The sequence below is a fragment of the Oncorhynchus mykiss genome, chromosome 8 (assembly GCF_057628025.1).
Source record: "Oncorhynchus mykiss isolate SJ-2025 chromosome 8, ASM5762802v1, whole genome shotgun sequence".
Taxonomy (NCBI): Eukaryota; Metazoa; Chordata; class Actinopteri; order Salmoniformes; family Salmonidae; genus Oncorhynchus; species Oncorhynchus mykiss.
The window spans coordinates 70,836,686-70,863,922 of NC_143029.1; the positions used below are offsets into that span (position 1 = coordinate 70,836,686).

The 27,237-nt window shown below is 43.9% G+C and overlaps 1 protein-coding gene across 7 annotated transcripts in view; it reads left to right on the top strand.

Moving 5' to 3' along the window:
* LOC110530428 (tensin-3) overlaps positions 1–27,237 on the top strand; it is a 77,180-nt gene that overhangs the window by 16,436 nt on the left and 33,507 nt on the right. For 2 of the 7 annotated variants that reach the window (XM_036986060.2, XM_036986059.2), the window contains exons 5-13: positions 146–210; positions 2,217–2,300; positions 3,017–3,129; positions 7,087–7,147; positions 8,272–8,347; positions 8,562–8,691; positions 8,855–8,920; positions 9,524–9,625; positions 22,283–23,563. In XM_036986060.2, the coding sequence (XP_036841955.2) occupies positions 146–210; positions 2,217–2,300; positions 3,017–3,129; positions 7,087–7,147; positions 8,272–8,347; positions 8,562–8,691; positions 8,855–8,920; positions 9,524–9,625; positions 22,283–23,563 (1,978 nt within the window). Of the gene's footprint in view, positions 1–145; positions 211–2,216; positions 2,301–3,016; positions 3,130–7,086; positions 7,148–7,218; positions 7,264–8,271; positions 8,348–8,561; positions 8,692–8,854; positions 8,921–9,523; positions 9,626–20,432; positions 20,617–20,721; positions 20,888–21,133; positions 21,295–22,282; positions 23,564–27,237 lie in introns of those variants that run through there. The other 5 variants (XM_090182447.1, XM_090182443.1, XM_090182446.1 and 2 more) reach the window with 5 other exon arrangements.

Sequence of the window (27,237 nt, forward strand, 5' to 3'; positions counted from 1 at the left end):
TGGTTCTGTGGAGTAAAAAAAAATATTTATTGTTTATTTATAATCACTAATAACACTACCTGTTACTGTTGCAAATGATTATGCCTAAGCATTGACACACAAATATGAATTAATTTGACATCTTGTCTCTTGTCTTGTATTTCAGGGTGGGAAAAGCAGAATTGGAGTGGTCATCTCATCGTTTGTGATTTTCACTGACATATCTGCCAGGTAACTGCTGCAAAAAAATGGCATCTCACGTAGCTTTTTATCAATATTTTCATTTACTGAGGTTTAGCATTGTGAAATATGACTTCACTCTAACCAAAATATCTGACCTCAGGAGAGAGTGAGTAGCACTGATTGAATGTTTGGGTCCAAACTCCTTGTCAACTCCAACCAAATGTCACAGATAAATATAGGCCTAGAAACAAAGATAATCTATTTCACTGTCTGACCACTACTGGTCCACTCAGCCCTTTCACTGAATCCCACAGTCATTCAGAACGTGAGTCAAACAATCAATACTTATGGTTGTGGGATCAAAGGCAAGCTACAAGTCATGAGTCACGCTTACAGAATTACACACTCTAAATCAACATGGACAACACTAGACAGTCATGACAGTCAGCTTATGACAGAAACGGACGTTTATCACAAAGGTCAATGTAATTTTCTCTGAATGGACCTGGAAATTAATTTAGCAATTAAATATGAGTTTCAGTAAGGCACTTGAGTAGAAAATAATTTCCCCTCAAGCACATGCAGTTCCTCTAAGTGGATAAAGTTACACAAACAAAGATGAAAGTCATTTACACTCTGAAAGGATATCCAGAGCAGCTGCAACTCAGCTAATCCCTAAAGTCAAGAACCGTCTGCAAACATTTAGCGAGAAAGTGGTTCATAAGGTGAAGGGAAGTGCTGTGTGTGTTTGTGTGTGTATGTGTGTGTCTTATGGAGATCCTTTGTGCAAACAGCCCCCGTGTGATATGGGTACACATTGGCCCAGGCCTGGCTGGAGAGGGGAGAGAGAGACTGATAAAGAGGGAAGGGGAGAGAGAGAGCAGAACAGAAAAAGAGTGAGGACGGTGAGGGAAGGAAAGAAAGTGAGGGAGAGGGAGAGAGAGGCAGAGAAAGGCAGGGAGATTTAGAGGGAGATATATGGTGGGAGAGGGAGAGAGAGGCAGAGAGAGGCAGGGAGATTTAGAGGGAGATATATGGTGGGAGAGGGAAAGAGAGGCAGAGAAAGGCAGGGAGATTTAGAGGGAGATATATGGTGGGAGAGGGAGAGAGAGGCAGAGAAAGGCAGGGAGATTTAGAGGGAGATATATGGTGGGAGAGGGAGAGAGAGGCAGAGAGAGGCAGGGAGATTTAGAGGGAGATATATGGTGGGAGAGGGAAAGAGAGGCAGAGAAAGGCAGGGAGATTTAGAGGGAGATATATGGTGGGAGAGGGAGAGAGAGGCAGAGAGAGGCAGGGAGATTTAGAGGGAGATATATGGTGGGAGAGGGAGAGAGAGGCAGAGAGAGGCAGGGAGATTTAGAGGGAGATATATGGTGGGAGAGGGAAAGAGAGGCAGAGAAAGGCAGGGAGATTTAGAGGGAGATATATGGTGGGAGAGGGAGAGAGAGGCAGAGAGAGGCAGGGAGATTTAGAGGGAGATATATGGTGGGAGAGGGAGAGAGATGGAGAGACAGATGAGGAAGAGAAAAAAAAGACAGAGAGAGAGACCTCTAGTGAAAAGCCTCCAGCGCCGGTTGGTACAGCAGTAACTGGGTACACACTCTGACCTCTTTCTCCTCTCCTCCTCTCCTTTTTGTTTATTCTGGATTGTCTTCCTGTCTGGTTACTTTCTCTCTTCATCCCTGTCAGTGTGTGCATGCTCACATTTGTGTGTGTGCGCATGTGTGTGTGCGTGTGCATGAGTGCGTGTCAGAGAGAAACAGAATATGTATTGAATAAGTGCCAATGTTTGTTTACAGTGTGAGTACCTCCACTCTGTCAGCCAGGAGGGTCTCTGGTATAGGCTGACGACTTACGCTCAGTTCAATTTAGTTCACTGTTTCCTTTTTTAAAACTAAAGGTCTTAACTAAAGCTTACTTACCATCATTGTCAGGAGTGTTTACCCTGTCAGTGCTTAAGCCTAAACAGTAGAGTAAGTCAGTGTTTAAGCCTAAACAGGAGGAGGGTAAGTCAGTGTTTAAGCCTAAACCATGTCTGTGTCTGTCTCACATAGTGCTGATCAGGCCTTGGACCGCTTTGCAATGAGGAAGTACTATGACGACAAGGTCTCAGCATTGATGACACCTTCTCAGAAAAGGTATGGCCTCTTCTCAGGCACAATATTCATCTATTCTCTAGTACTGAGGAAATGCTCATTGTGTGATGGATGGTGAGGTAAAGGTGTTTCCCCACACCCTCCTTCATATGCCTCCATTCCTCCCTATCCCTTTACACACACACACACACACACACACACACACACACACACACACACACACACACACACACACACACACACACACACACACACACACACACACACACACACACACACAGGTCTATACACACCCCTTTCTGCCCATGTTAGGGCAAGTTCAGGTTCCAGTCCCACCAAGACCAATAGAAAACCTATTGCATGTTTTTGTCTTGTTTGTCCATTCCCATAGAAAAGGGCCTGTGATAGTCGCTCCATTGTGTGTAATTGAAACAGAATGGGATCCTGTGGTGACCTGGTGCAATCTAATCTTGCTGCATCACACTGATTCCCTGTGACTCAGTCATGCTGTGGGCGCCTCATAAAGAATATTCCCATCACAAACACACAGGCTCAATGCATCTCAGAGCGGTCCTTTTCCCATATGTGCTTCAGTAACTGGGTTGCAATTGTCATGGATGGACTTATCCATTGATGTCAGGGTTGTAAGTGATCTGTTGTTGTCCACTGTAACCTATATGCAAAGGGGTTTAGTTAGTGAGGATCATCTAGCTAGCTATTGTGTGGATTACTATATCTCTTCTATTCTTTCATGCCAGGTATGTTTGGATCCTGAACAGTCTCCTGAGTGGGTCGATGAAAATGAATGCTTCTCCACTGTTCCTGCATTGCATCATTCTTCATGGGATACCCAACTTCAACCCTGCAGGAGGTAACTGAAAACACTCTTTTGTTCACCTATTGGCCGACTAGGAGATACAAATGCAAATATTCCGCTCAGTCAATACAGATGTAGGATCTTAATTTGATCACTATGTTGTAGAAAACGTTCCTACAAAGCAGGACATTCGAAACATGTAGTGTATCTGAGTTTTAAAACGACTTCTGAAGTTTGTTGTTTTTACTTTGACATTATAGACATGATTTTCCCTTTCAAAAAATGTATTAACCCCTACAAAAATGTCCATTCATTATAATCCACATAATAATTAACATTTCCTGTTGCTGCAGGATTATTTTCCTGCTGTGGCAAACTGGCTCAAGTTAAAATCCTACATCTGCAGAAGCTAAAAGTCTGACAAATAACTACCAATAAAATCCCTATGAGGCTATCTAGATAGAAGTGGGATTCTCAGAGATCTTGCATGCTAAATGAACCTCTCCTTTCACACGGACTGAAGCACACATGTATACACGCACATGCACATATGTAAATACGCACCACAGAATAACTTCTTTATGGTCTGTAGTAAGGGAATCCACGCCCATTTTTTTTTTACATAAACAAATGTTTTTTTTTAAAACATATTTCAAATCAACAACAAAGACTTCCCTGAGATGGAACCAGTGACCTAATTTGAGCCGGATACTGACAGAACAGGATCTGGCACCTCTCAAATGTTGACCTTTTTGTTCCGAAACCCATTTGCCAGGGTCAGTTCCTCTCTTGGCATGAAAAATAATTGTCACTGTTTGCAATGTGAAAAATTATAATAAAATCAATCAGAGTTATTTCAATATGCCTTCTCTGTAATTCTCCTGCCACCTAAAACACGTAACACGTAATGTGAAAACGTACCTGATATTCTAAGAATTGATTGGTGTTGGGCCGAACCGGGTTTATGGTTTGCGCAACATTGTAATCTGTATGGACCATTGCTGTGGTGAGAAAGAAGCACACCTGTATCTCTCACAGAACTAGAATGACATTCACTTTCTGTGATCTCTCCCTCTCTCTGCTCTGATAGACACGCGCCTGCAATTCTCATCTCTCCCTCTCTCTGCTCTGATAGACACGCGCCTGCAGTTCTCATCTCTCCCTCTCTCTGCTCTGATAGACACGCGCCTGCAATTCTCATCTCTCCCTCTCTCTGCTCTGATAGACACGCGCCTGCAGTTCTCATCTCTCCCTTTCTCTGCTCTGATAGACACGCGTCTGCAGTTCTCATCTCTCCCTCTCTCTGCTCTGATAGACACGCGCCTGCAATTCTCATCTCTCCCCCTCTCTGCTCTGATAGACACGCGCCTGCAATTCTCATCTCTCCCTCTCTCTGCTCTGATAGACACGCACCTGCAATTCTCATCTCTCCCCCTCTCTGCTCTGATAGACACGCGCCTGCAATTCTCATCTCTCCCTCTCTCTGCTCTGATAGACACGCGCCTGCAATTCTCATCTCTCCCTCTCTCTGCTCTGATAGACACGCGCCTGCAATTCTCATCTCTCACTCTCTCTGCTCTGATAGACACGAGCCTGCAGTTCTCATCCTTCGCCCTCTCTGCTCTGATAGACACGCGCCTGCAGTTCTCATCTCTCCCTCTCTCTGCTCTGATAGACACGCGTCTGCAGTTCTCATCTCTCCCTCTCTCTGCTCTGATAGACACGCGCCTGCAGTTCTCATCTCTCCCTCTCTCTGCTCTGATAGACACGCGCCTGCAGTTCTCATCTCTCCCTCTCTCTGCTCTGATAGACACGCGCCTGCAGTTCTCATCTCTCCCTCTCTCTGCTCTGATAGACACGCGCCTGCAGTTCTCATCTCTCCCTCTCTCTGCTCTGATAGACACACGCCTGCAATTCTCATCTCTCCAGCGTTGCACTTTGTTTATTTCCTTTAGAATCATACACTCTTAGCTAAAAATATGCTATATAGTACCAAAAAGGGTTCTTCGGCTGTCCCCATAGGAGAACCCCTTTTTGTTCCAAGTATAATCCTTTTGGTTCCAGGTAGAACCCTTTCCACAGAGGGTTCTACATGGAACCCAAAATAGTTCTACCTGGAACCAAAAGGTTATCCTATGGGGAAGACTGCAGAACCCTTTTGGAAGCCTTTTTCTGAGTGTAGCTGGAGGAAGGGTTCTGGGGGTGCCGCTGCACCCCTGATGAATGTAAATACATTTGCCAAAGTTATAGAATTACTGCTGTCTGTTCAGAAAGATATGAAATCATTATGAATACCACACCAGGATTAGACCAATAATTTAGCCACAGATCAAAAACTTTTAAGCTTTTTTTTAGCCTAGCTGCAGATTGTGTGCAGCCCAATCACAAGGCATGCCTACAGTCTGGAACGTGCGGCAAATCTGTCAGTGAACAGCATGCAGCCAAAACAGGCTTTTTGCAATATTTCAAATAGCCAAACATTGTGGTAAAACACAGGTTTGAAAGCAAATGGATTCTGCTGAAAAGAGAAGAGTATTGTCTGTAGGCTACCAGATATGTGATCAACTTTTAAATAGGCCTATTGAGTGAACAACATTGTTTTACAAAGTAAAACAAGAGAGACATAGGCTTTTGGCATGAGCGCATCGGCCATCGCCGGTGAGTGAACTAAAATCAAATCAAATTAAAGTTTATTTGTCATATGCACCGAATACAACCGGTGTAGACCTTACAGTGAAATGCTAACTTACTGGCTCTAACCAATAGTGCAAAAAAAGGTATTAGGTGAACAATAGGTAAGTGAAGAAATAAAACAACAGTAAAAAGACAGGTTACATACAGTAGCGAGGCTATAAAAGTATCAAGGCTACATACAGACCACGGTTAGACAGGCTGACCGAGGTCGTATGTACATGTAGATATGGTTAAATTGACTGTGCATATCTGATGACCAGAGAGTAGCAGCAGCGGAAAAGAGGGGTTGGAGGGTGGTGGGTGGTGGGCGGGACACAACAAGATAGATAGCCTGGTTAGCCAATGTGGTTGGTCGGCCCAAATCAAATCAAATGTTACTGGTCACATACACATGGTTAGCAGATGTTATTGCGAGTGTAGCAAAATGCTTGTAACGCTGCGCATCATTGGGTGAGTCAGTGAAACTGGAAAGCTGTTTTACACTATAATTTTCTCCCCATATTGTACAATATGTGTGTTTCCACACATACAGGCCTGGGCAATTGATGGATTCAAGACCAGGTTGTTTTTATTGATCTCAGATTCTCAATTTGTGAGGTATTTAAAAAGATTATGCTGAAGTCTCCAGTCATCTTAAACTATGTAAAATGATGTAAAAGGCTACATTTCTCCCACACCCTCTTCTGCAAGCGCCTCTACTCTACTGCTCTATGCCAGCACGCAAAAGCCATGATGTGCATGCAATGCTTTATTATAAATATTTATTTATGTATTAAATATTAATTTCACTTGTTCATAAATGTTAATTTATAATAGCAACCCAGGTCAGCCCCCTCTCGGCTCAATTTACAAATGAAGCACTGGATGGAACTACTGGTACAAACCTCTGTTAGAACAGCAGTTGACCACAGTGGAAACATACAGAACATGTTGCATGTGACATGCCTATAGGTTGCTTGAGAGGCTGCCAATGTCGCACGTGACGCTTACATAGAGATATGCCTAGTAGCATCTTAGAGACTGACACAATTTGTCAAGTCGCAAATTGTCAGGTCAGATTTCCTGTGCGTTCTCTGTAACAGCCCACAAGAAGCTTGAGGGAAAGGATTTATGCCATTTCATTAGCAATTATGACTGACTGTCACTTGATACCAACATGAATTAATACATGATACAGTATATCATAACATTAATGAATTCATGATGCAGTACATTGATACAATGCCATTTCAAAAGGTAACCTAATCATAACACTTGTTCATTTGGTCCCCACTATTTCTGCTGAATTCCACTCTTTTCTATTTCTCTTTTTTCAAGTGTGTCGCCCATATCTGAAAGTGTACCAGGGAATGCAAGCTGTCTACTCCTCCGGGGTCTAGTAAGAACACATTTAAACCCCCTACTCCTCAGGGGTCTAGTAAGCACACATTTAAACCCCCTACTCCTCAGGGTTTAGTAAGCACAGATTTAAACCCCCTACTCCTCCGGGGTCTAGTAAGCACACATTTAAACCCCTTACTCCTCAGGGGTCTAGTAAGCACACATTTAAACCCCCTACTCGTCGGGGGTCTAGTAAGCACACATTTAAACCCCCTACTCCTCAGGGGTCTAGTAAGCACACATTTAAACCCCCTACTCCTCAGGGGTTGAGTAAGCACACATTTAAACCCCCTACTCCTCAGGGGTCTAGTAAGCACACATTTAAACCCCCTACTCCTCAGGGGTTGAGTAAGCACACATTTAAACCCCCTACTCCTCAGGGGTCTAGTAAGCACACATTTAAACCCCCTACTCCCCAGGGGTTTAGTAAGCACACATTTAAACCCCTTACTCCTCAGGGGTCTAGTAAGCACACATTTAAACCCCCTACTCATCGGGGGTCTAGTAAGCACACATTTAAACCCCTTACTCCTCAGGGGTCTAGTAAGCACACATTTAAACCCCCTACTCATCGGGGGTCTAGTAAGCACACATTTAAACCCCCTACTCCTCAGGGGTCTAGTAAGCACACATTTAAACCCCCTACTCCTCAGGGGTTGAGTAAGCACACATTTAAACCCCCTACTCCTCAGGGGTCTAGTAAGCACACATTTAAACCCCCTACTCCTCAGAGGTTTAGTAAGGACACATTTTCAACCCCCTACTCATCGGGGGTCTAGTAAGCACACATTTAAACCCCCTACTCCTCAGGGGTCTAGTAAGCACACATTTAAACCCCCTACTCCTCAGGGGTTTAGTAAGCACACATTTAAACCCCCTACTCCTCAGGGGTCTAGTAAGCACACATTTAAACCCCCTACTCCTCAGGGTTTAGTAAGCACACATTTAAACCCCCTACTCCTCAGGGGTTTAGTAAGCACACATTTTACAATTTAGTTTCACAATAAGGGATACCATTTTCTTTGAAGCATAATTGGTTGTTGTACTAATTCACTTTCTGTGAGTGTCAGTGATTGGTCATCGAATGTTCTCTCTGATTGGTTGTTTGTCTCTATTACCCAGTCACATTGGGCCTGGACACAGAGACAGGATATGCATCAGTCTGGAACCTGCTCAGCTGCTAAAGGGAGACATAATGGTAAGACCAACTTCTCATAGCATCACATAACATATGTATTGGAATGTATTGGGTATACCATGCAAAAATAAATATGGAAGTCATGATAGATAACATTAACAGAAGACATTTAAAATGGTAAGAAACATAGCAGATGCCAACAACTGACTTGATAAACGTCACATGAATAGCTACACAAACTGCTGTTACACCCTGTCTCCCCCTGTCTCTGCAGGTGAAATGTTACCATAAGAGTGATGTCACTTCGGAGCGTGAGGTGATCTTCCGGCTCCAGTTCCACACGGGAGCAGTGCAGGGCTACAACCTGATGTTCGAGAAGGAGGACATGGAGACTGCCAATAAAGGTATACACACACACACACACACACACACACCTGGAAAGGCCTAGAGAATGTCTCTGCTGGACTTCATTTTCCTTTATAAAAAACACATATGCAGCATCATTCATCTTTCCGTTGCGTTACAACGCAGCCACACTCACGGCATTCCTTTGTGTTGACTCTGCAGAACCTAGATTTCCTGACTACGGGAAAGTAGAGCTGGTGTTCTCCGAGGGCCCGGAGAAGATCCCAGGTATTTTTCTAACTCCTTAACCCAGTTAGAAAAGCAGGAGGGTTTGAAAACCTCCAGACACATGGTGCTTTCACCACCTAGCTTCCCCCTCAATCCCCCCTCCTTCCCCCTCTTCCCTCTGACAAGATGAGGATGTGGAATTCCGTAGAGGGGAAATGTAGTGTGAAGTGTGTACTGACAGATAGGTAAAAGAGCATAGCATGCCCTGCCTCCCAGCCCCACAGGAGGGTGTGTAGGGAGTGTGTGTGTGTGTGTGTGTGTGTGTGTGTGTGTGTGTGTGTGTGTGTGTGTGTGTGTGTGTGTGTGTGTGTGTGTGTGTGTGTGTGTATGCGTGCGTGCGTGCGTGAGCTCATGCATGTGTCCGAGCATGTGTGGTCTACACAACTAGTAAAAAGTAACATTCCTTCACCTCTCAGTTGGAAGATGAAAACACTCCGGCCACAAATCACTTCTAGGAAAGAAACACAAAAGGCTTCTTTCCAACAGTGTTCCTCAAAAGTTTAAACCTAGAAGATTGCCCCACTGATCCCTTGCGGTTGATTGGACCATATAAGAACCATATAAGAGCATCTCAGAGTGAATCCTTGGTTTTGATTGGTCTAGGTGCAGAGCGCTGGCAGAACGGGGCAGACGTCAGTGTGGACTACAACACAGCCGACCCTCTGACACGGTGGGACTCCTACCAGAACATCAATGACGGGGAAGGTAACAGCAGTCCCTTTGACTTATTTCTCCTCATTACAGTGTGGAAGATAAAGCTTACAATCACTCTAACTTACTATCATATGATCCACCATAACTAACAAACAAGTTCATCCAGTTACCAAGCCATATCTGGGTCAGTAGTATAGCATGTCAGTTTTATGAGTTTTATGAGGAATTTATCTGCTTACATTGTCCACTGTGCCATTACTAGGGTGTTTTTTCTGACCAGTAAAATCTCTGGGCCACATGTAGGCTGTCCCTGTCAGGAACAACTCCTTAACCAAGCTCCAGTTTTACCAACACAGGTACACCCAGGTAAAACCAATCAAAACGCATCTGGTTCAGTCAGTGCTTATTTTTTATAAATTAACAAATGGATCATTCCTTAGAGAGCCAACCCACTGGGCACAGATGTCAATTCAGCATCTATTCCACATTGGTTCAACATCATTTCTTTGAAATTACATGCCATCAATGTTGATTCAACCAGTCCGTGCCCAGTGGGAGGTGATAACTGCAATATTTTTTCCAGTGAAACAGATCTCTCAGCAACCCTGTAAACAGTACTGCAGAGCTTGACAGATTCATAGTCCTATGCTCTGGTTGGCCCACCTCATTCTGTACTGTATCATATAGGGACCACGGCGTGATTACATTAACACACACACAGTCAGTCGTCACTGGCCTGGTTTATGTGGCAGTGGGACCCATTGCTCATAAGAAAGATTTGCACCAGGGCAAGTTGTATGGAAATATTATTTATTTACTATGGCGAACAGAGGATATGAAGGATAGCATATCCTTTTGATGAACCGAAGGCACAGAGATTCTCATACTGCTAAGAATGGCAATGTCAATCTCAGCTTGGATTAGGGTTAGGAAAATTCTAGTGAGATGTTTCAGTAGGTCTTTTGGGTTGTTATTTGCTAGCGACAGAATAGTGCTGCTACCATAGGGCATACAGCAAGCCAGGGGTCATAGAGAGAACGGGTAGTTCCCCAGAGAATTCTGTTGTTGTTGTTGTATCAAATTAATAGGCATGCTTCAACCAACCCACTCACGCAGGCGCGGGTGTGCTCTCTCTCTCTCACACACACACACACACACACACACACACACTCTCACACACACACACACACACACACACACACACACACACACACACACACACACACACACACACACACACACACACACAGTCAGGGCGTCCCCTCCTTGCTGTGGTGGTTGCTGCTCTGCCAGATCTCTCTTCTCAACCGCGGAATTCACAACAACCTCCCAGAATAGAGCGATATGGTGGCATTAAACCATGAATCCACCCAGGCCCGTTATACAATAAGCATTTATATATAACACCCATAGAAGCCATTTAATGATAAAGACAATTTGTTATATTGCTTTTTTTAACTCAACTACACAACTTTTATGTTTGAAGTGTTAGATCAAGAGTCTCTGGGCGCGTAATGAAAGAGCACATTTTTTTAAATTAAAATATTAATTAAAGGCATACAACAACAGCCTAAACAAAAAATAAAAGTGTTGCTTTGAGGCATTCCTGTGGAATATTTACGGCCTTGTTTTCTCATGTAAACTCTAGATTGGAGAGGAAAGACTGGGAGCTCTACAGGAATTCAGCAGCTACTTACCAGTCCATTGGCAGCTCCCAGTGTCCCTCTGACTAGCTGACAATCAGTGGGTTAAGGGAAGGAGGAAGTACTCTTGCCATTTTAAAGACTGCTTACCACCTCAGTGTTATGTATGTGGAAAGGCAACATCATTTACTTCAATGGCTTTTTAAATCTAATCTATTTGAAATTTGGGTTGATCTTCTAGTATACCATGGTGGATTGATCTTTAAGGAGGGATATAAGAATAGGTCCTTTAGAAACAAATCCTTATTGATACAGCTGTTGTTATTGTATCAATCAAATAGATTTCTTTACCAGGATTTTCTTTCCAGGATTTTCTTTTACACAATACTTTACCTCACACAACTTACTGGAAACTGAACTACTCTTTCCTGGGTAAATGTCCTCTCCATCAACAGAAACAAATCCAGCCAGTGTTTGTTTTGTTTTTTAGAAACTCACTTCCCGTGTACATGAATCAGGGGGTGTCCCTGTAATCATTACCAGGTGTGTCAACAACCGCCTTTGAGCCTATTCACAGATAATGCCTAGACCACAGTAGACTTCTCCACTACTGAGGGCTCCCATCTCTCTCAACTCTGTTTCTGCCTCTAGCTCCCGGTGAGTGAGTCAGTGAGTCAGTGAGTCAGAGTAGAGCCATTTAACAAGCCGGCTGGATTAATGAGGAATGTTTTAGCTGAGGGCTGTCTGGCTGGGCCTCAAACTGGGCCTTAAAGGGAAGATTGCAGAATTAATTTGCCATTAAACATTCTGATTTGCTTCATCCTTCCAACTAAATGTCCCAATACGACATATCACTTTACATTTGCAATTTGGGAGAAATGTATATTTTATCAGAATTTGACTGAAGTTATGTAAGAAAATATTTCAGAAATGTGACATAAAGAGGAGCACTAGCAGGGCGAAACTGTCCACATAAGACGGTAAAGACCCACATCATGCAGAGTCCTACTATTGTTTTTGAAAAAATGTTTTGGCACTCTGAATAAAGGGAACATCTGACCATATCCTGTGATTTATTTATTCTGTATAATTCTTTTTGAAAACACATACAACTCACAGGCTTTTTTCATTGCCCTTTTACACCTCTGGCTTACCCCTACTAGCTAACCACTAGCTAACCACTAGCAGCCTTGAAACACATCACTTATTAGCAGTTCAGCACATCAGCATTTCTCCTACTGTTAGATATTAGACATTGAAAGTCTATAGCAAAACTGGCTAAAACTCTGTTGTTGGCCGATGGTAGCAAAAGCTAGTCACGTCCTAATCTGAGTGCTACTCAAACATTGGCTACCATGATATCCTGCAAGTTATATCGGACAATAAAGATCAGCCAGTTTAGCAAAAATAAAGACATACCTTGAAATAAAGAATTACATTAATCCGATTGGAATTTTACAATTTACAATTTAAAACGTATTCTATTGATGGAGTTGCTGTAGTTTCTTTCTAGCTAGCTTCCATCCCCAAACCCCATGCTAGATCTGTGTGAGTGGGACAGTTCCTTATGCATGGCCAGGTGCATTCGGAAAGTATTCAGACTGCTTGACTTTTTTTTAAATCCCTCAGAAATCTACACATAATACCGCACAATTACAAATCAAAAACGTTTTTTTTTTAATCTATTTTAGCAAATGTATAAAAAAAACCTGGGAATATCACATTTACACAACTATTCCGACCCTTCACTCAGTACTTTGTTGAAGCACCTTTGGAAGCAATTACAGCCTTGAGTCTTCTTGGGTATGACACTACAAGCTTGGCACACCTGTATTGGGGGAGTTTTCCCATTATTCTCTGCAGATCCTCTCAAGCTCTGTTGGGTTGGATGGGGGGAGCATTGCTGGACAGCTGTTTTCAGGTCTCTCCAGAGATGTTTGATCGGGTTCAAGTCCGGGCTCTGGCTGGGCCACTCAAGGTGATTCAGAGACTTGTCCCGAAGCCACTCCTGCGTTGTATTGGCTGTGTGTTTAGGGTCATTGTCCTGTTGGAAGATGAACCTTTGCCCCAGTCTGAGGTCCTGAATGCTCTGTAGCAGGTTTTCATCAAGGATCTCTGTACTTTGCTCCGTTCATCTTTCCCTCGACCCTGACTAATCTTGCAGTCTCTGCCTCCGAAAAAAATCCCCACAGCGTGATGCTGCCACCACCATGCTTCACCGTAAAGATGGCGCCAGGTGCCCTCCAGACGTGACGCTTGGCATTCAGGCCAAAGCGTTTAATCTTTCAGCCAGAGAATCTTGTTTCTCATGGTCTGAGATTCCTTTAGGTGCCTTTTGCCAAACTCCAAGCAGGCTGTCATGTACCTTTTACTGTAGAGTAGCTTCCGTCTGGCCACTCTACCATAAAGGCCTGATTGGTGGAGTGCTGCAGAGAGGGTTGTCCATCTGGAAGGTTCTCCCATCTCCACAGAGGAACTCTGGAGCTCTGTCAGAGTGACCATTGGGTTCTTGGTCAGGGTTCTTGGTCACCCTGACCAAGGCCCTTCTCCCCCGATTGCTCAGTTTGGCCGGGTGGCTAGCTCTAGGAAGAGTCGTCGTGGTTCCAAACTTCTTCCATTTAAAAATGATGGAGTCCACTGTTTTCTTGGTACCCTTCCCCTTTTTTTTGGTACCCTTCCCCATATCTGTGCCTTGACACAATCCTGTCTCTGAGTTCCTTCAACCTCATGGCTTGGTTTTTGCTCTGACATGCACTGTCAACTGTGAGACCTTATACAGACAGGTGTGTGCCTTTCCAAATCATGTCCATAAGGCTGTAATGTAACAAAATTCTGTAACGTAACACAATCTGGAAAAAGGTAAAGGGTCTGAATGCTTTCCGAATGCATTGTATATAGTCTTGGTTTTTCATAATCTACTAGCAATATAACGACAAAACTCTTTGGGCACTTTGGTACCTATAGTTGAGGTCGGAAGTTTACATACACCTTAGTCAAATATATTTGAACTCAGTTTTTCACAATTTCTGACATTTAATCCTAGTAAAAATCCAGTTAGGATAACCACTTTATGTTAAGAATGTGAAATGTCAGAATAATAGTATAGAGAATTATTTATTTCAGCTTTTATTTATTTAATCACATTCCCAGTGGGTCAGAAGTTTACATACACTCAATTAGTATTTGGTAGCATTGCCTTTAAATTGTTTAACTTGGGTCAAACGTTTCAGGTAGCCTTCCACAAGCTTCCCACAATAAGTTGGGTGGATTTTGGCCTATTCCTCCTGACAGAGCTGGTGTAACTGAGTCAGGTTTGTAGGCCTCCTTGCTCGTGCACGCTTTTTCAGTTCTGCCCACACATTTACTATAGGCTTGAGGTCAGGGCTTTGTGATGGCCACTCCTTAACATCCTGAGTAATATCTTGAGATTTTGCTTCAATATATCCACATAATGTATCCATAATATAATAGATAACATATCCACATAACAATGGTCATTATGGCCAAACAGTTCTACTTTTATCCAAAAAGTATGATCTTTGTCCCCATGTGCAGTTGCAAACCATAATCTGGCTTTTTTTATGGCGGTTTTGGAGCAGTGACTTCTTCCTTGCTGAGCGGACTTTCAGGTTATGTCGATATAGGACTCATTTTACTATGGATATAGATACTTTTGTACCCGTTTCGTCCAGCATCTTCATAAGGTCCTTTGCTGTTGTTCTGGGATTGATTTGCACTTTTCGCACCAAAGTACGTTCATCTCTACGAGACAGAATGCTTCTCCTTCCTGAGCGGTATGATGACTGCGTGGTCCCTACTTGTGTACTATTGTTTGTATAGATGAACGTGGTACCTTCAGGCGTTTGGAAATTGCTCCCAAGGATGAAACAGACTTGTGGAGGTTTATAATTTTTTTTATGAGGTCTTGACTGATTTCTTTTGATTTTCCCATGATGTCAAGCAAATAGGCACTGAGTTCGAAGGTAGGCCTTGAAATACATCCACAGGTACACCTCCAATTGACTCAAATGATGTCAATTAGCCTCTCAGAGGCTTCTAAAGACATGACATAATTTTCTGAAATTTTCCAAGCAGTTTAAAAGCACAGTCAACTTAGTGTATGTAAACTTCTGACCCACTGGAATTGTAATACAGTGAATTATTAGTGAAATAATCTGCCTGTAAACAATTGTTGGAAAAATAACTTGTGTCATGCACAAAGTAGATGTCCTAACCGACTTGCCGAAACTATAGTTAGTTAACAAGAAATTTGTGGAGTGGTTGAAAAATGAGTTTTAATGACTCCAACCTAAGTGTCTGTAAACTTCCGACCAACTGTACTTACCTGATTCACATCAATCATTGAAGTCACCAGCCGTTATGCTGCAGTAGCACCGGTGGTGTCAGTGGACTTGAAGCCTACATTGACTGTGAGCTCAGAACCGGTTTTTAGCCTCAACTTCATGGTGAATCCACTCTTCCACTGTTGGTAGCCATCAAAATGACCGAAGCACCAGGGGTTCCCCTCCTCACAAAGCGGTCAAACTTCTCACATTTCGGACAAACATGCATGCCGGTAAACAGTGGTTGTAGTGCACTGCCGCTACCATCAGGCCGTTCCCTTCTTGACATCAAAGCCGCAATTGACTGTTGGTATTGACTGTCAATGTAATTCAAATTGCAAAAATAGAAGTGCATAACATATTTTTCTTATACACTGTTGCTTAAAGACTGTTTAGATGGAATTGAATCCATCTGTGTTGTTCATTTTGTGGAAATACATTGTGCAACCTTCCTTCCTCCAGGGCCTGGCCAGGAGGGATAGAAATGAGGATGATGATGGTCATTAAGCTTCATGACTCACAGGCCTGTCATACAGTAGGAGAGGTGGAGGAGGGATGGCAGATGGTAATAACAGTCATGTGAATGGAGCAGAGTAAGAGTAGGGTAATTTCAAAGGTGTAGCAACAACAGTCCCTCTGGGGGTTAAGAATAGTTGGCTTCAGAGCAACAGTTTTGCAGCTACATTCCCATTTGCCCTAATGCTTGTTGAGTGTGAAGTGTTTTATAACACCATAATAACCTAAGAAAATGCACAATTTCTATCCAAAAGTTGTTTGATCAATGCCTCCATTCCTCCCCACCCCACCCGTTTACACACACGCACACACACACATAATTTGCTCACACACACGTAACAAAAAGCACCACGCACGTGTAACCGATGTGAAATGGCTAGCTAGTTAGCGGGGTGCGCGCTAATAGCGTTTCAAACGGTGACTTCACTCGCCCTGAGGCCTTGAAGTAGTGGTTCCCATTGCTCAGCAAAGGCTGCGGCTTTTGTGGAGCGATGGGTAACGATGCTTCGTGGGAGGCAGTTGTTGATGTGAGCAAAGGGTCCCTGGTTTGAGCCCAGGTAGGGGCGATGAGAGGGATGGAAGCTATACTGTTACATTGATGCTGTTGACTTGGATCACTGGTTGCTGCGGAAAAGGAGGAGGTCAAAAGGTAGGTTGGTGTAACCAATGCGAAATGGCTAGCTAGTTAGCCGGGTGCTCTTTTTAGCAAGAAATAAAGGCATTTCACTGTACTAGTGCAAGTGACAATAAAAACTTGAAACTTGAAGGTCTAGGATAGATGAAATGGGTCAAAGATGAAGACCACCAGATGGGACCATACTTGATTAACCACCCATGAACCTCAGCCATGACAGTGTGTGTTTTACGATAGACAAAAACAGTAGAAACAATTGTTGAACCCCATAATTGAGGCGAGGGCACATCTGTTTCCACGCTGTGTTGTACGCAGCACGGATGGCAGACATGTAATTTCATAATACACCAGAGCGAGAGAAAAACAACCTGGCTATCTGGGCAGGTTTAAAAAAAACAGCAGAGGGCCCAACTAGAAGGCAGGCTTGCTCTAATGAAGTTTCTCTCTACAGCAGGGGTGTCAAAGTCAAATGGACGGAGGGCCAAATAAAAAAATCAGCTACAAGACGAGGGCCGGACTGTTCGAATGTTCATTGAAAAAATTTTAAATGACGCATATAGTCTAGTGAACCTAATTGAACCTACTGAAAACCTAACAAATATATTACAATATGATCAGATAAATAAAGCAATATTTTCTTATGGCTCTGTCAGTAATCTTTAATTTTCAACAGACACAAAAGACAAATTTCCTTTATATAAATATCCCCATAACATGAACATTAAATGAAAGAAACCGGTATTCAAGGCACCATCAGTAGACTATATTTTCTATTTTAGCAAAAGTGGGCTAAATTTACTTCAAAGAAAAAACAATAATAGCAATTTTCTATCATCCACTCAACTGAAATATTTATAAAATATAATTGGATTGAAATACAAAAAAATAAAGTGCAAAAATCTATTAATCAAAAACAACACTTTGTTTAAGGAGAAGTAACATGCAGTGAAAACAAATATTAAATTTTAACTTTTAAACTTGAACTGAGTAAAAACTCTAAATATGTGATTGCACAGTAATGTTCACTTGTTTGAGGTTGAGGGTGATACTTGGTGGTGTCCCATCTTTTCCACAAGTTCATCAATGTTCGGGGTAAGGCTCTGAGCTGAAGAAATCCTCAGAATTGAGTGGAGGTGTTCAGCAGTAAGTCGACTTCTGTGTGATGTTTTGTTCAGGTTCATCAAAGAAAACAGTTGTTCACACAGGTATGTGCTGCCAAACATAGACAACGTTTGAGCAGCCTGGATGCGCAGCTGGGGCATTGTGCCGGGGAGGAAACGGGCGAACTCCGCAGCACCCACTGCCGCATATTTTGCCCTCAGTGCATCATTGCATTGGAGGTCAATCAACTCCATTTGGAGGTTTGGTGGTGAGCTTTCCACGTCAACAGCAAATGGGTTACCGAGCAGTTCCAACCTGCTTTTTTGTGCTTCAAAGTCAGCAAATCGGCGTCGAAAGTCAGCGGCAAGCATACCTATTTTATCAGCCAACTGTGTGCTCGGGAACGCACTGGTAGAGAGCTTCTCTTTCATGGTCTGGCAGCTGGGAAAGTGGCTCAAATTTTCTTTCCGCATCTGCGTCTCCCACAGAGTCAGTTTGGTTTTAAATGCCTTCACTGTACTGTACATATCAGAGATGACACGATCCCGACCCTGCAGCTGCAAGTTTATTGCATTCAGATGACTCGTAATGTCACACAGAAAAGCCATTTCACACAGAAACATTTCGTCTCGGAGTTGTGTTGTGTCTTTCCCTTTGCTGTCCAAGAACAGACAAATCTCCTCACGAAGCTCGAAACATCTTTGAAGCACCTTTCCCTGGCTTAGCCATCGCACCTCTGTGTGATAAGGCAAATCACCATGCTCCGTTTCTAACTCCGTCAGAAATGCCTTGAACTGGCGGTGATTCAAACCTTTGGCTCTGATAAAGTTAACTGTGCGCGTGATGATGCTCATTACATGCTCCATTTTCAAGGCTTTACCGCACAACGCTTCCTGGTGTATGATACAATGATAAGCTGTCAGCTCACCTGTCGCGTTTTCCTCTTGCATCTTTTCCCGTATCTTCGCCACCAGTCCGCTCCTGTGTCCACACATCGCAGGTGCTCCGTCGGTTGTCAAACCCACGAGTTTTTCCCAAGGCAGCTCCATCTCATTTACACATCTTGACACCTCTTCATACAAATCATGCCCCGTAGTTGTGCCATGCATAGGACGTAAAGCCAAAAACTCCTCTGTCACGCTTAGGTTGGAGTCCACTCCGCGGATGAAAATTGACAACTGGGCAATGTCAGAAATGTCGGTGCTCTCATCCACAGCCAAGGAATATGCAATAAAATCTTTTCCCTTTTTCACAAGCTGCTCTTTTAGATTGATGGACAACTGGTCTACTCTCTCGGCAATGGTGTTTCTGCTCAGACTCACATTTAAAAAGAGTTGCCTTTTTTCTGGGCAAACTTCGTCACAAACTTTAATCATGCAGTTTTTGATGAAATCCCCCTCCGTAAATGGCCGGGCTGATTTAGCGATCTCTTCTGCCAAAATAAAACTGGCCTTGACAGTTGCGTCCGCGTGTGTGTCCGCGTGTTTCGTTTCATAATGTCGTCTCAGATTATACTCTTTCAGTACCGCCACACTTTCTCCACACAGAAGACACACAGGTTTTCCAGCTACCTTCGTGAACATATACTCCGACTCCCACCTTGTTTGAAACCCCCGGTTCTCAGTATCCACCTTCCGTTTTGCCATTTTTGATGGGTATCTGAAAGTTAATTTTACTGTGATGCTGACGACTGCTGTGCCAATAAATATTGAAATGAAGCAGCCTACTGCTCGGTGCGTCACCTTTGCATTGTGGGAAATGTAGTATTGGTGCGTGTAAAAGATCTGCGGGCTGCCGGCTTGCTGCGGGCCGGTTCTAATAATAAATCAAGATCATCCCAGGGGCCGTAAAAAACCTTCTTGCGGGCCGGATGTGGCCCGCGGGCCTTGACTCTGACATATGTGCTCTACAGTGTGAAAGAAAGCGGGAAGGAGGAGAGGAGAAGAAATGTTGTTTTCATTCCTCAGATCCTCTCTGCTTCTCTCTCTCTCTTTCTCAATTCAACTCAATTCAATTCAAGGGCTTTATTGGCATGGGAAACATGTGTTAACATTGCCAAAGCAAGAGGAAATAGATAATAAAAAAAAAGGGAAATAAATAATAACAATTTACAGTAAACATTACACTCACAGAAGTTCCAAAAGAATAAAGACATTTCAAATGTCATATTATGTCTATATACAATGTTGTAACGGTGTGCAAATAGTAAAGTACAAAAGGGAAAATAAATAAACGTAAATATGGGTTGTATTTACAATGGTGTTGGTTCTTCACTGGTTGCCCTTTTCTTGTGGCAACAAGTTACAAATCTTGCTGCTGTGATGGCACACCGTTGTATTTCACCCAGTAGATATGGGAGTTTATCAAAATTGAGTTTATTTTCAAAATCTTTGTGAATCTGTGTAATCTGAGGGAAATATGGGTCTCTAATATGGTCTCTCTCTCGCTCTCTCATACCCTCGTCCTCCCTCCCGGCAGGGTAGTCCCCTGATGCAGCCAGGCTCGAGTTCGGGTTACAGCTCAGCACCGAACCCGCCCCCACCCCATGGCCCCTCCCTCACCCCATGGCCCCTCCCCACTTGTTTACATTCCTCAAGGTCCCCCCTGTGTGGAGTGCAAATACTCTCACCTTCCTTCTCGCTGCTAGCAGGACCAGTATGTGTGTGTGGGAGCCTACTATCTGTTTGCTAAACTTCACAGTCCTTATTTATCACCTCCTGCTCTCCATATCTTTTCTCTATTTCTCAATTTTATTATGCGGGAGATGGTAGTTGTCTTATTTACCTGCAGCCGGTGAAGGAGAAGGTAAGAGCTGTGTCTGCATTCTATTTTGAAGAAGAAGGGGGGCCTTGAGGGAAGAGGAAGAGGGGGGGGGGGGGGGGAAGTGGGAGGGTAACATACTGAGGCACCAGAGGGAGAGAGCGAGAGAGAGGAGGGAGACATCTGTCTTCAGAATTGTTACTACCTTTGCGTTGTAATGTTGTAGAGGGATCTGTTGGAATTCTCCTAGGAGTTCTGTTCTGACCTGGAATGTAGCCTGCTGAGGAGGCCTGAGACTTGCTGTAGAGAGCCGGATGTGAGTTCAAGAGAACCCTATGTGTGTGCTTGTGTGTGTGCGTGTGCGTGTGTGTGTGCACGTGTGTTTGTGTGTGTGTGTGTGTGTGCGTGTGTTTGTGTGTGTGTGTGTGTGTGTGTGTGTGTATGTGTGTAGGGGTAAACCAGCATAAGGCAGGGTAGAGGAGGAGGGTATCTCTTTTATCATGCATGTCTGGTATTCAGATCCTACAACAGCCCTATTGGCTTGACTGAAAGGAAAGTACTTAACCCACCAGATTGAGACAGAGGCACCAGGGTCATGTTGCTAACTCTCCTTTGTTGAGCTAGAGGAGAGTGACACTGATTGTGGAATGGTGCTTTTACCCACGACTTCAACACAGCCTTCGCTTGCACATGGAATACGTCTAATGCATTGAGCTGCATTCTGTAAGCACTGGTTGCTTGTCTTGTTAGCTAGCTAGAACTCTTTCATTTTCTCTTCAGTAATCTATTCGAGGAATGAGCAAGAGCGATGGATTTGACTGTGCTGCTTTGATCTCTGACTGTGGTTGTATTTTTCTGCCCAGGGTTTAACTGGGCTGTTTAGACATATGTTGGAGGGTCAAAGGGTAGTGGGGACGGGTTGGTAAATCACCCCACAGTGAGGAATGCAGAGATCAAACACTGTGACTGACTGACTGGGGACTAAACATCACTTTGTCTCTCCTATATCAGCACACAGAGAGACAGATGGGTGGCTTCTTGGCTTTCATCACCAGTTAGGTATATAACCTAAACATGAGGAACACCGTACAGCACAATGTACGAATGAGAGTTATAGGTATTTTTTTTCATTCGCAAAATAATGTGGCTGATGGTTAGAACTTGGGAGTTCTTGGAGTGGGATCAACTCTAGCCTAAATCATTGTTGGTTGGTGATACTTTTGTGGTTTTATTTAATCAGAATGGTTAGATTTTGTGATTAGTTTGTGTTGTTTTGGTTTGAGATTGAGGGGAAACTATTCTGTGCTGCACTGTTGTCTAGGAGAACACTCTTGTCCTGTGCAGTTGAAGTGCTGATAATTCCCTTGCTTTGTGGTTCTTACAACCTGTAGCCTACTCATTGTCCACCAGCTCTGGAAATGTGGCATACTTTTGAGTTAATGTGTGTGTTCATTTGAATGTTTGTGTGTCAAAGGGTGTGAGTTTGTGTATCCCTGTTTGTTTTTATCAGCGAGCTGTACTTGTTGTTCATTCCATGTGATTGTGAATGTAAGAACTTATTTGTGTATGTGAGAACGTGATCGTCTTTTTGGTCATGTGAGCGTCTTTGTGGTCATCCACCTGTATGTGTGTGTGTCCATGTGTGGTCATGTCTGTGTGTGTCTCCATACCAGCTGACCGTTTGAAGACGCTCCATCTCTTGTCGTTCCAGTGCCTCGCTCTCAGGGCCTGGCCCAGGACAAAGCAGCCCTGTCCAAGAGGAGCGCTAATGGGGGAGGATCCACCAGCATGACCCTGGGCCGTGGAGCCCACCGAGCCACATCGATCACCAGCAGCCCCGACCACAGCGACCACGCCCTCTCAGCCAGCAGTGACTCAGGCCTGTCCAGCATCTCCCTCTGGACCGACCGACCCCCAGTTCCCATCACCACCAGCACCAGGTCCCAGCAGGGTCCCAGCCGCCAGGAAAAGGCTCAGCTGAAGCGCCTGCTGAGTGGGTTCGGCCTGGAGGAACCCTCCCGAGAGCTTGAGGAGATGTCTGAGTGCGGAGGTGGAGGGCCAGGAGGGGTGGCCTTCCAGAGACTGGTCCAAGTCCAGGTGCATGTCGTCGGAGACCCGCGGCCCCCCAGGGAGAGGGAAACGGACATCCTGGATGACCTGGTCCTCCTGTCGGGTCACGACCTGCACAGTGTGGACAGCCTGGGAACCCTGTCATCGTCCTGCCACAAGAGCAGCCAGAATTCCCTGCTGTCGGATGGCTTTGGCAGCCCCGGGGGAGAGGAGCTCCAGCAACAGCCTCACCACCAGCCCCAGCACCACCACCCAGCCCCTGCAGTCATGGAGGAGTATGAGAGGGCCTATGCTGAGGCCCGGAGGGGCTGTCTGGGCCAAAGGAGTGCTTCGATCTCTGCCTCCACCCCAGCCAGCACTGTTCCCATGCCCAAGCAGCAGGTCTACCTGCAGGGCAGCTACTCCACACACACCTGGGTGCGCCAGCAGCAGATGGTAGCAGCCCATCAATATGCCTACCTGCAGGCCGAGGAGGGTGAGGAAAGGGAGAGGTACCTAGGGGACAACAAGCAGCAGGAGGGAAGCCCACCCAAACCACCAGCCTCTACAGTGCCACAACAAAGCTCCGTGCTGAGGATGGACACTGCTGTCCAGAGAACGGTGATGGCCCTGCCACAAAATCACACTGAGCAGTCTCCTGCGGTCGTCAACAAGAACAAGCGAGACGAGGAGTTCAACTCTTTGACCGTGGACATTGATAACTCCATCGACCAGCTCAACCAGTTGATTATGGACCTGGACCCCACGTTCATGCCGGTCCCCACACGCTCCAGCTCGGTCAAGAGGAACGGAGGTACAGGGATGCACGTGAATGGCTCTGCCACCACCACCACCACCGCCACCTCAACAGGCTGCCCCAATGGAGTCAGTCACAGACTCATGGATAACAGTACAGCCCCACTGCAAAGCACACAGCAGTCAGGTAAGACAGACAGCAAGCTCTGGGTGTGGTGGTGGTGGTGTGGTGATATGAATGGTGGTGGTTAGGGATGGGCGATATGGCCAAAATCTCATATCCCGATAAAGGTAATTTCATATCTCGATAACGATACATATTACGATATAGCACATTTTCTGTAAATTCAATTGATTAAATAAGCATGTTTCAAAATATAAAATATGAATGTATAAAATCTAAAAAGTTAAATAGAAAACACTTCAAATATAGTTGCAAACAAAATAAATATAGGCCTAATATATAAAAATATATTTTGGGGGGCCTTGCCTGTTTTGCATGTTCTTTTGGCATTAATACGTGTCACATATCAATTTGCATTTGGTAACCTGGGTCGAGTGTTAGGACCAACTCACGAAACCCTGTTTCACGACAGTGTAAATTAGGGCCTTGTCTTTTCAGATGTAAGTTGTAACGGCAGCTGTTATCTCCTTCCATCTTCCTGATTCTTTGCCATACGGTGTGCCGCAGGAAAAGCCTCTTGCAACGTCTGAGTCGTGGGTTTGTTTTGAGCACTTGACTGTACTTTTTGTGGGTCTCATCCGTAGACTCTCTCTGTACTTTTTCACATGATTCTTGTGTAGGTGGTAAAAGAGGTTAGTGGTGTTTGAGCCTGTTGTTAGGACCGGCTTGTGGCATATTTTGCAGTGAACGGTTTCCTGGTTTGTGTCAGAATTTTATACCCAAACCACGTCCATGCGACCGAAGTTGCCCCTCTTTTAGGTACGAGCTCCGTGTCTCCGTGCTCTGTGTCACATTCACTCTCTTCCATGTTTGTTGGTGTTGCAAATCTCCGCAAAGCGTCGTCCAATTGACGAAAAATATTGCCATATAGAGTGTGATTTGAGACACAACGAAATAAACGATAATGGTGATTCAATAATAGTACTGGTGGTAATGATAGCGGTGGTGGTGGAAATGTAACGCAACCTCTGCAAATAGCAAAGCTTCATAAACAATGGTGGTGGTAGGAAATCAATGAGACAGTCAGATTTGGTGATACATCTGTTCTGGGAGAACTTCAACATGAAATCCTCACTTCTCTTACAACATAGTGTTAACTTTACCAAAACACACTTTTGCTCTCTCTCCCACCTGGAGGGTTGTTTGCCAGTGTAAATAGCAGGGTTCCTGACAGCATTTCAGATGTTTTCAGCTTGTTTTTGAGTCAGAGGGCATTGTCGAGGCTTGTCTGTGTACAGCTATCTCACTCAGGAATCAGAGGGAGAGAGAGGGCTGTCATCAGCTCTGTAGATCTAGGCTCACACATCTCTAGAACATTCATGCATGTGGGACACTATACTGCTGTCATGGAATGTCTTTGAAAGTTCCTCACACGTTCTCAGGCCCTACCTGTCATTTGCTCACTGAAGCTGCTTTTTATCAGCTTAATATTTCTTGCTTTCAGAAAATAGTGTCTTCATGTTAAAGGGAATATTCCAGCTGTCGGTGTCAGCAGGTCCCCTTGTTATCCATCTAAAATAATTAAAAAAGAAGTGGAGGAATATTCTATCTTACTTACTTATTGTATGTTTTGAACATTGCAATAGTTTTCCACAAAAAAAAACCTTGCCTTATCTTTAGTTCAGATGCCAAATATTTCCCTCTGGAAGTCTGGATATTATATTGGTCTATTATGTCCTTGTTCATGGACATAAACGTTGATTCTGAAACACTGTGCCATAGAATCCTAGGAGTGTTCAGCGCTTATCAGTGACTGAAAAGTAGCCTACGTCTCCCACCAGCTTTGGACCTTAGACGTTCACGGTATTTTGGTCTGTAATCTGAAACCAGCTAATTTCATTTTCTCACTTTTGTTTGTTTCCCTCTATTAGTGATATCTACAGTATCTTGCAGATAACTATTCAAATGTACAGATTTAATCTTACGCACTTACTAAAACCCCAAATATTTTGTATGTTTTCATTTCACCAAACTTGGCCATGTTTTCTCAGTTGTTGAACTTGTGAATGTTGATGACTCAAGTACAAGCATGCAGTGCAGTTCATTGGCTCTGGAACTGTGGTCCACCATTTTGTTTCTACCTGGCTGTCAGTAGAGTGTGAATGACATTAAGATATGTACCTGGAGCAGCCAGGGGGCACATAAAGAGGTTAGCGCAGGGCTCTGGAATTTCCAAGAGAGGAACAAGTGTGCCTGCCCGGAGGCATCGCATTTTCCATCTGATTTCAGAGACTTGTACCTGTCTGTGCATATCCGGTACATACAGTGGAACATCCAGACTGACACACAGCACAGTACAGAAACATGCTGTGTTTGGCTTATTTACAAAAAGGCAATATACAGATGTAGCACCTTATTTTGATCACTGTTGTTGCTGAGAATTGTTCCGCACAGCAGGAAATGCAAACGTAGTGTATTTGAGCTTTAAAAAGGATTCTAAACTTTGTGATTTCCGCTTTGAAATTTCAGACTTGATTTGCCCTAATGAAAAATGTATCAACCCCTACAGAAATGTCAATTAATTATAATCCACATAATAATTCACATTTCCTGTTGCTGAATTAGGATTTTCCTGCTGTAGCAAACTGGATGAAATGATGATCCTATATCTGTATATTGAGTTGGTTTAGAGTATACACATAAACACATAAAGAATAATGTAGTAACTAAAAAAGTGTTAAACAAATCCAAATATATTTTATATTTGAGATTCTTCAAAGTAGCCACGCTTTGCCTTGATGACAGCTTTGCACACTCCTAGCATTCTCTCAACCAACTACACCTGGAATGCTTTTCCAATAGTCTTGAAGGAACTCCCACATATGCTGAGCACTTGTTGGCTGCTTTTCCTTCACTCTGCGGTCCAACTCATCCCAGACCATCTCAATTGGGTTGAGGTTGGATGATTGTGGAGGCCAGGTCATCTGATGCAGCACTCCATCACTCTCCTTCTTGGTCAAATAGCCCTTACACAGCCTGGAGGTGTGTTGGGTCATTGTCCTATTCCTGTGGCGGTCCTCATGAGAGCCAGTTTCATCATAACGCTTGATCGTTTTTGTGACTGCACTTGAAGAAATGTTCAAAGTTCTTCAAATTTTCCAAATTGACTGACCTTCATGTCTTAAAGTAATGATTTACTGTGGTTTCTCTTTGCTTATTTGAGCTGTTCTTGCCATAATATGGACTTGGTCTTTTACCAAATAGGGCTATCTTCTGTATACCACCCCTACCTTGTCACAACACAACTGATTGGCGCAAACACATGAAGAAGGAAAGAAATTCCACAAACTTTTAACAAGGCACAGCTGTTAATTGAAATGCATTCCAGGAACACTACCTCATGAAGCTTGTTGAGATAAATGTTTTATTTTTATTTAACTAGGCAAGTCAGTTAAGAACAAATTCTTATTTACAATGACGGCCTACACTGGCCAAACTCTGACGACGCTGGGCCAATTGTGCCCCGCCCTATGGGACTTCCAATCACGGCTGGTTGCGATACAGCCTGGTATTTAGTGACACCTCTAGGACTGAGATGCAGTGCCTTAGACCTCTGCGCCACTCGGGAGCCCCAAATACCAAGAATGCCAATAGTGTGCAAAGCCGTCATCAAGGCAAAGGGTGACTTCTTTGTAGAATTTTAAATACAAAATATATTTGGATTTGTTGTTACTTTT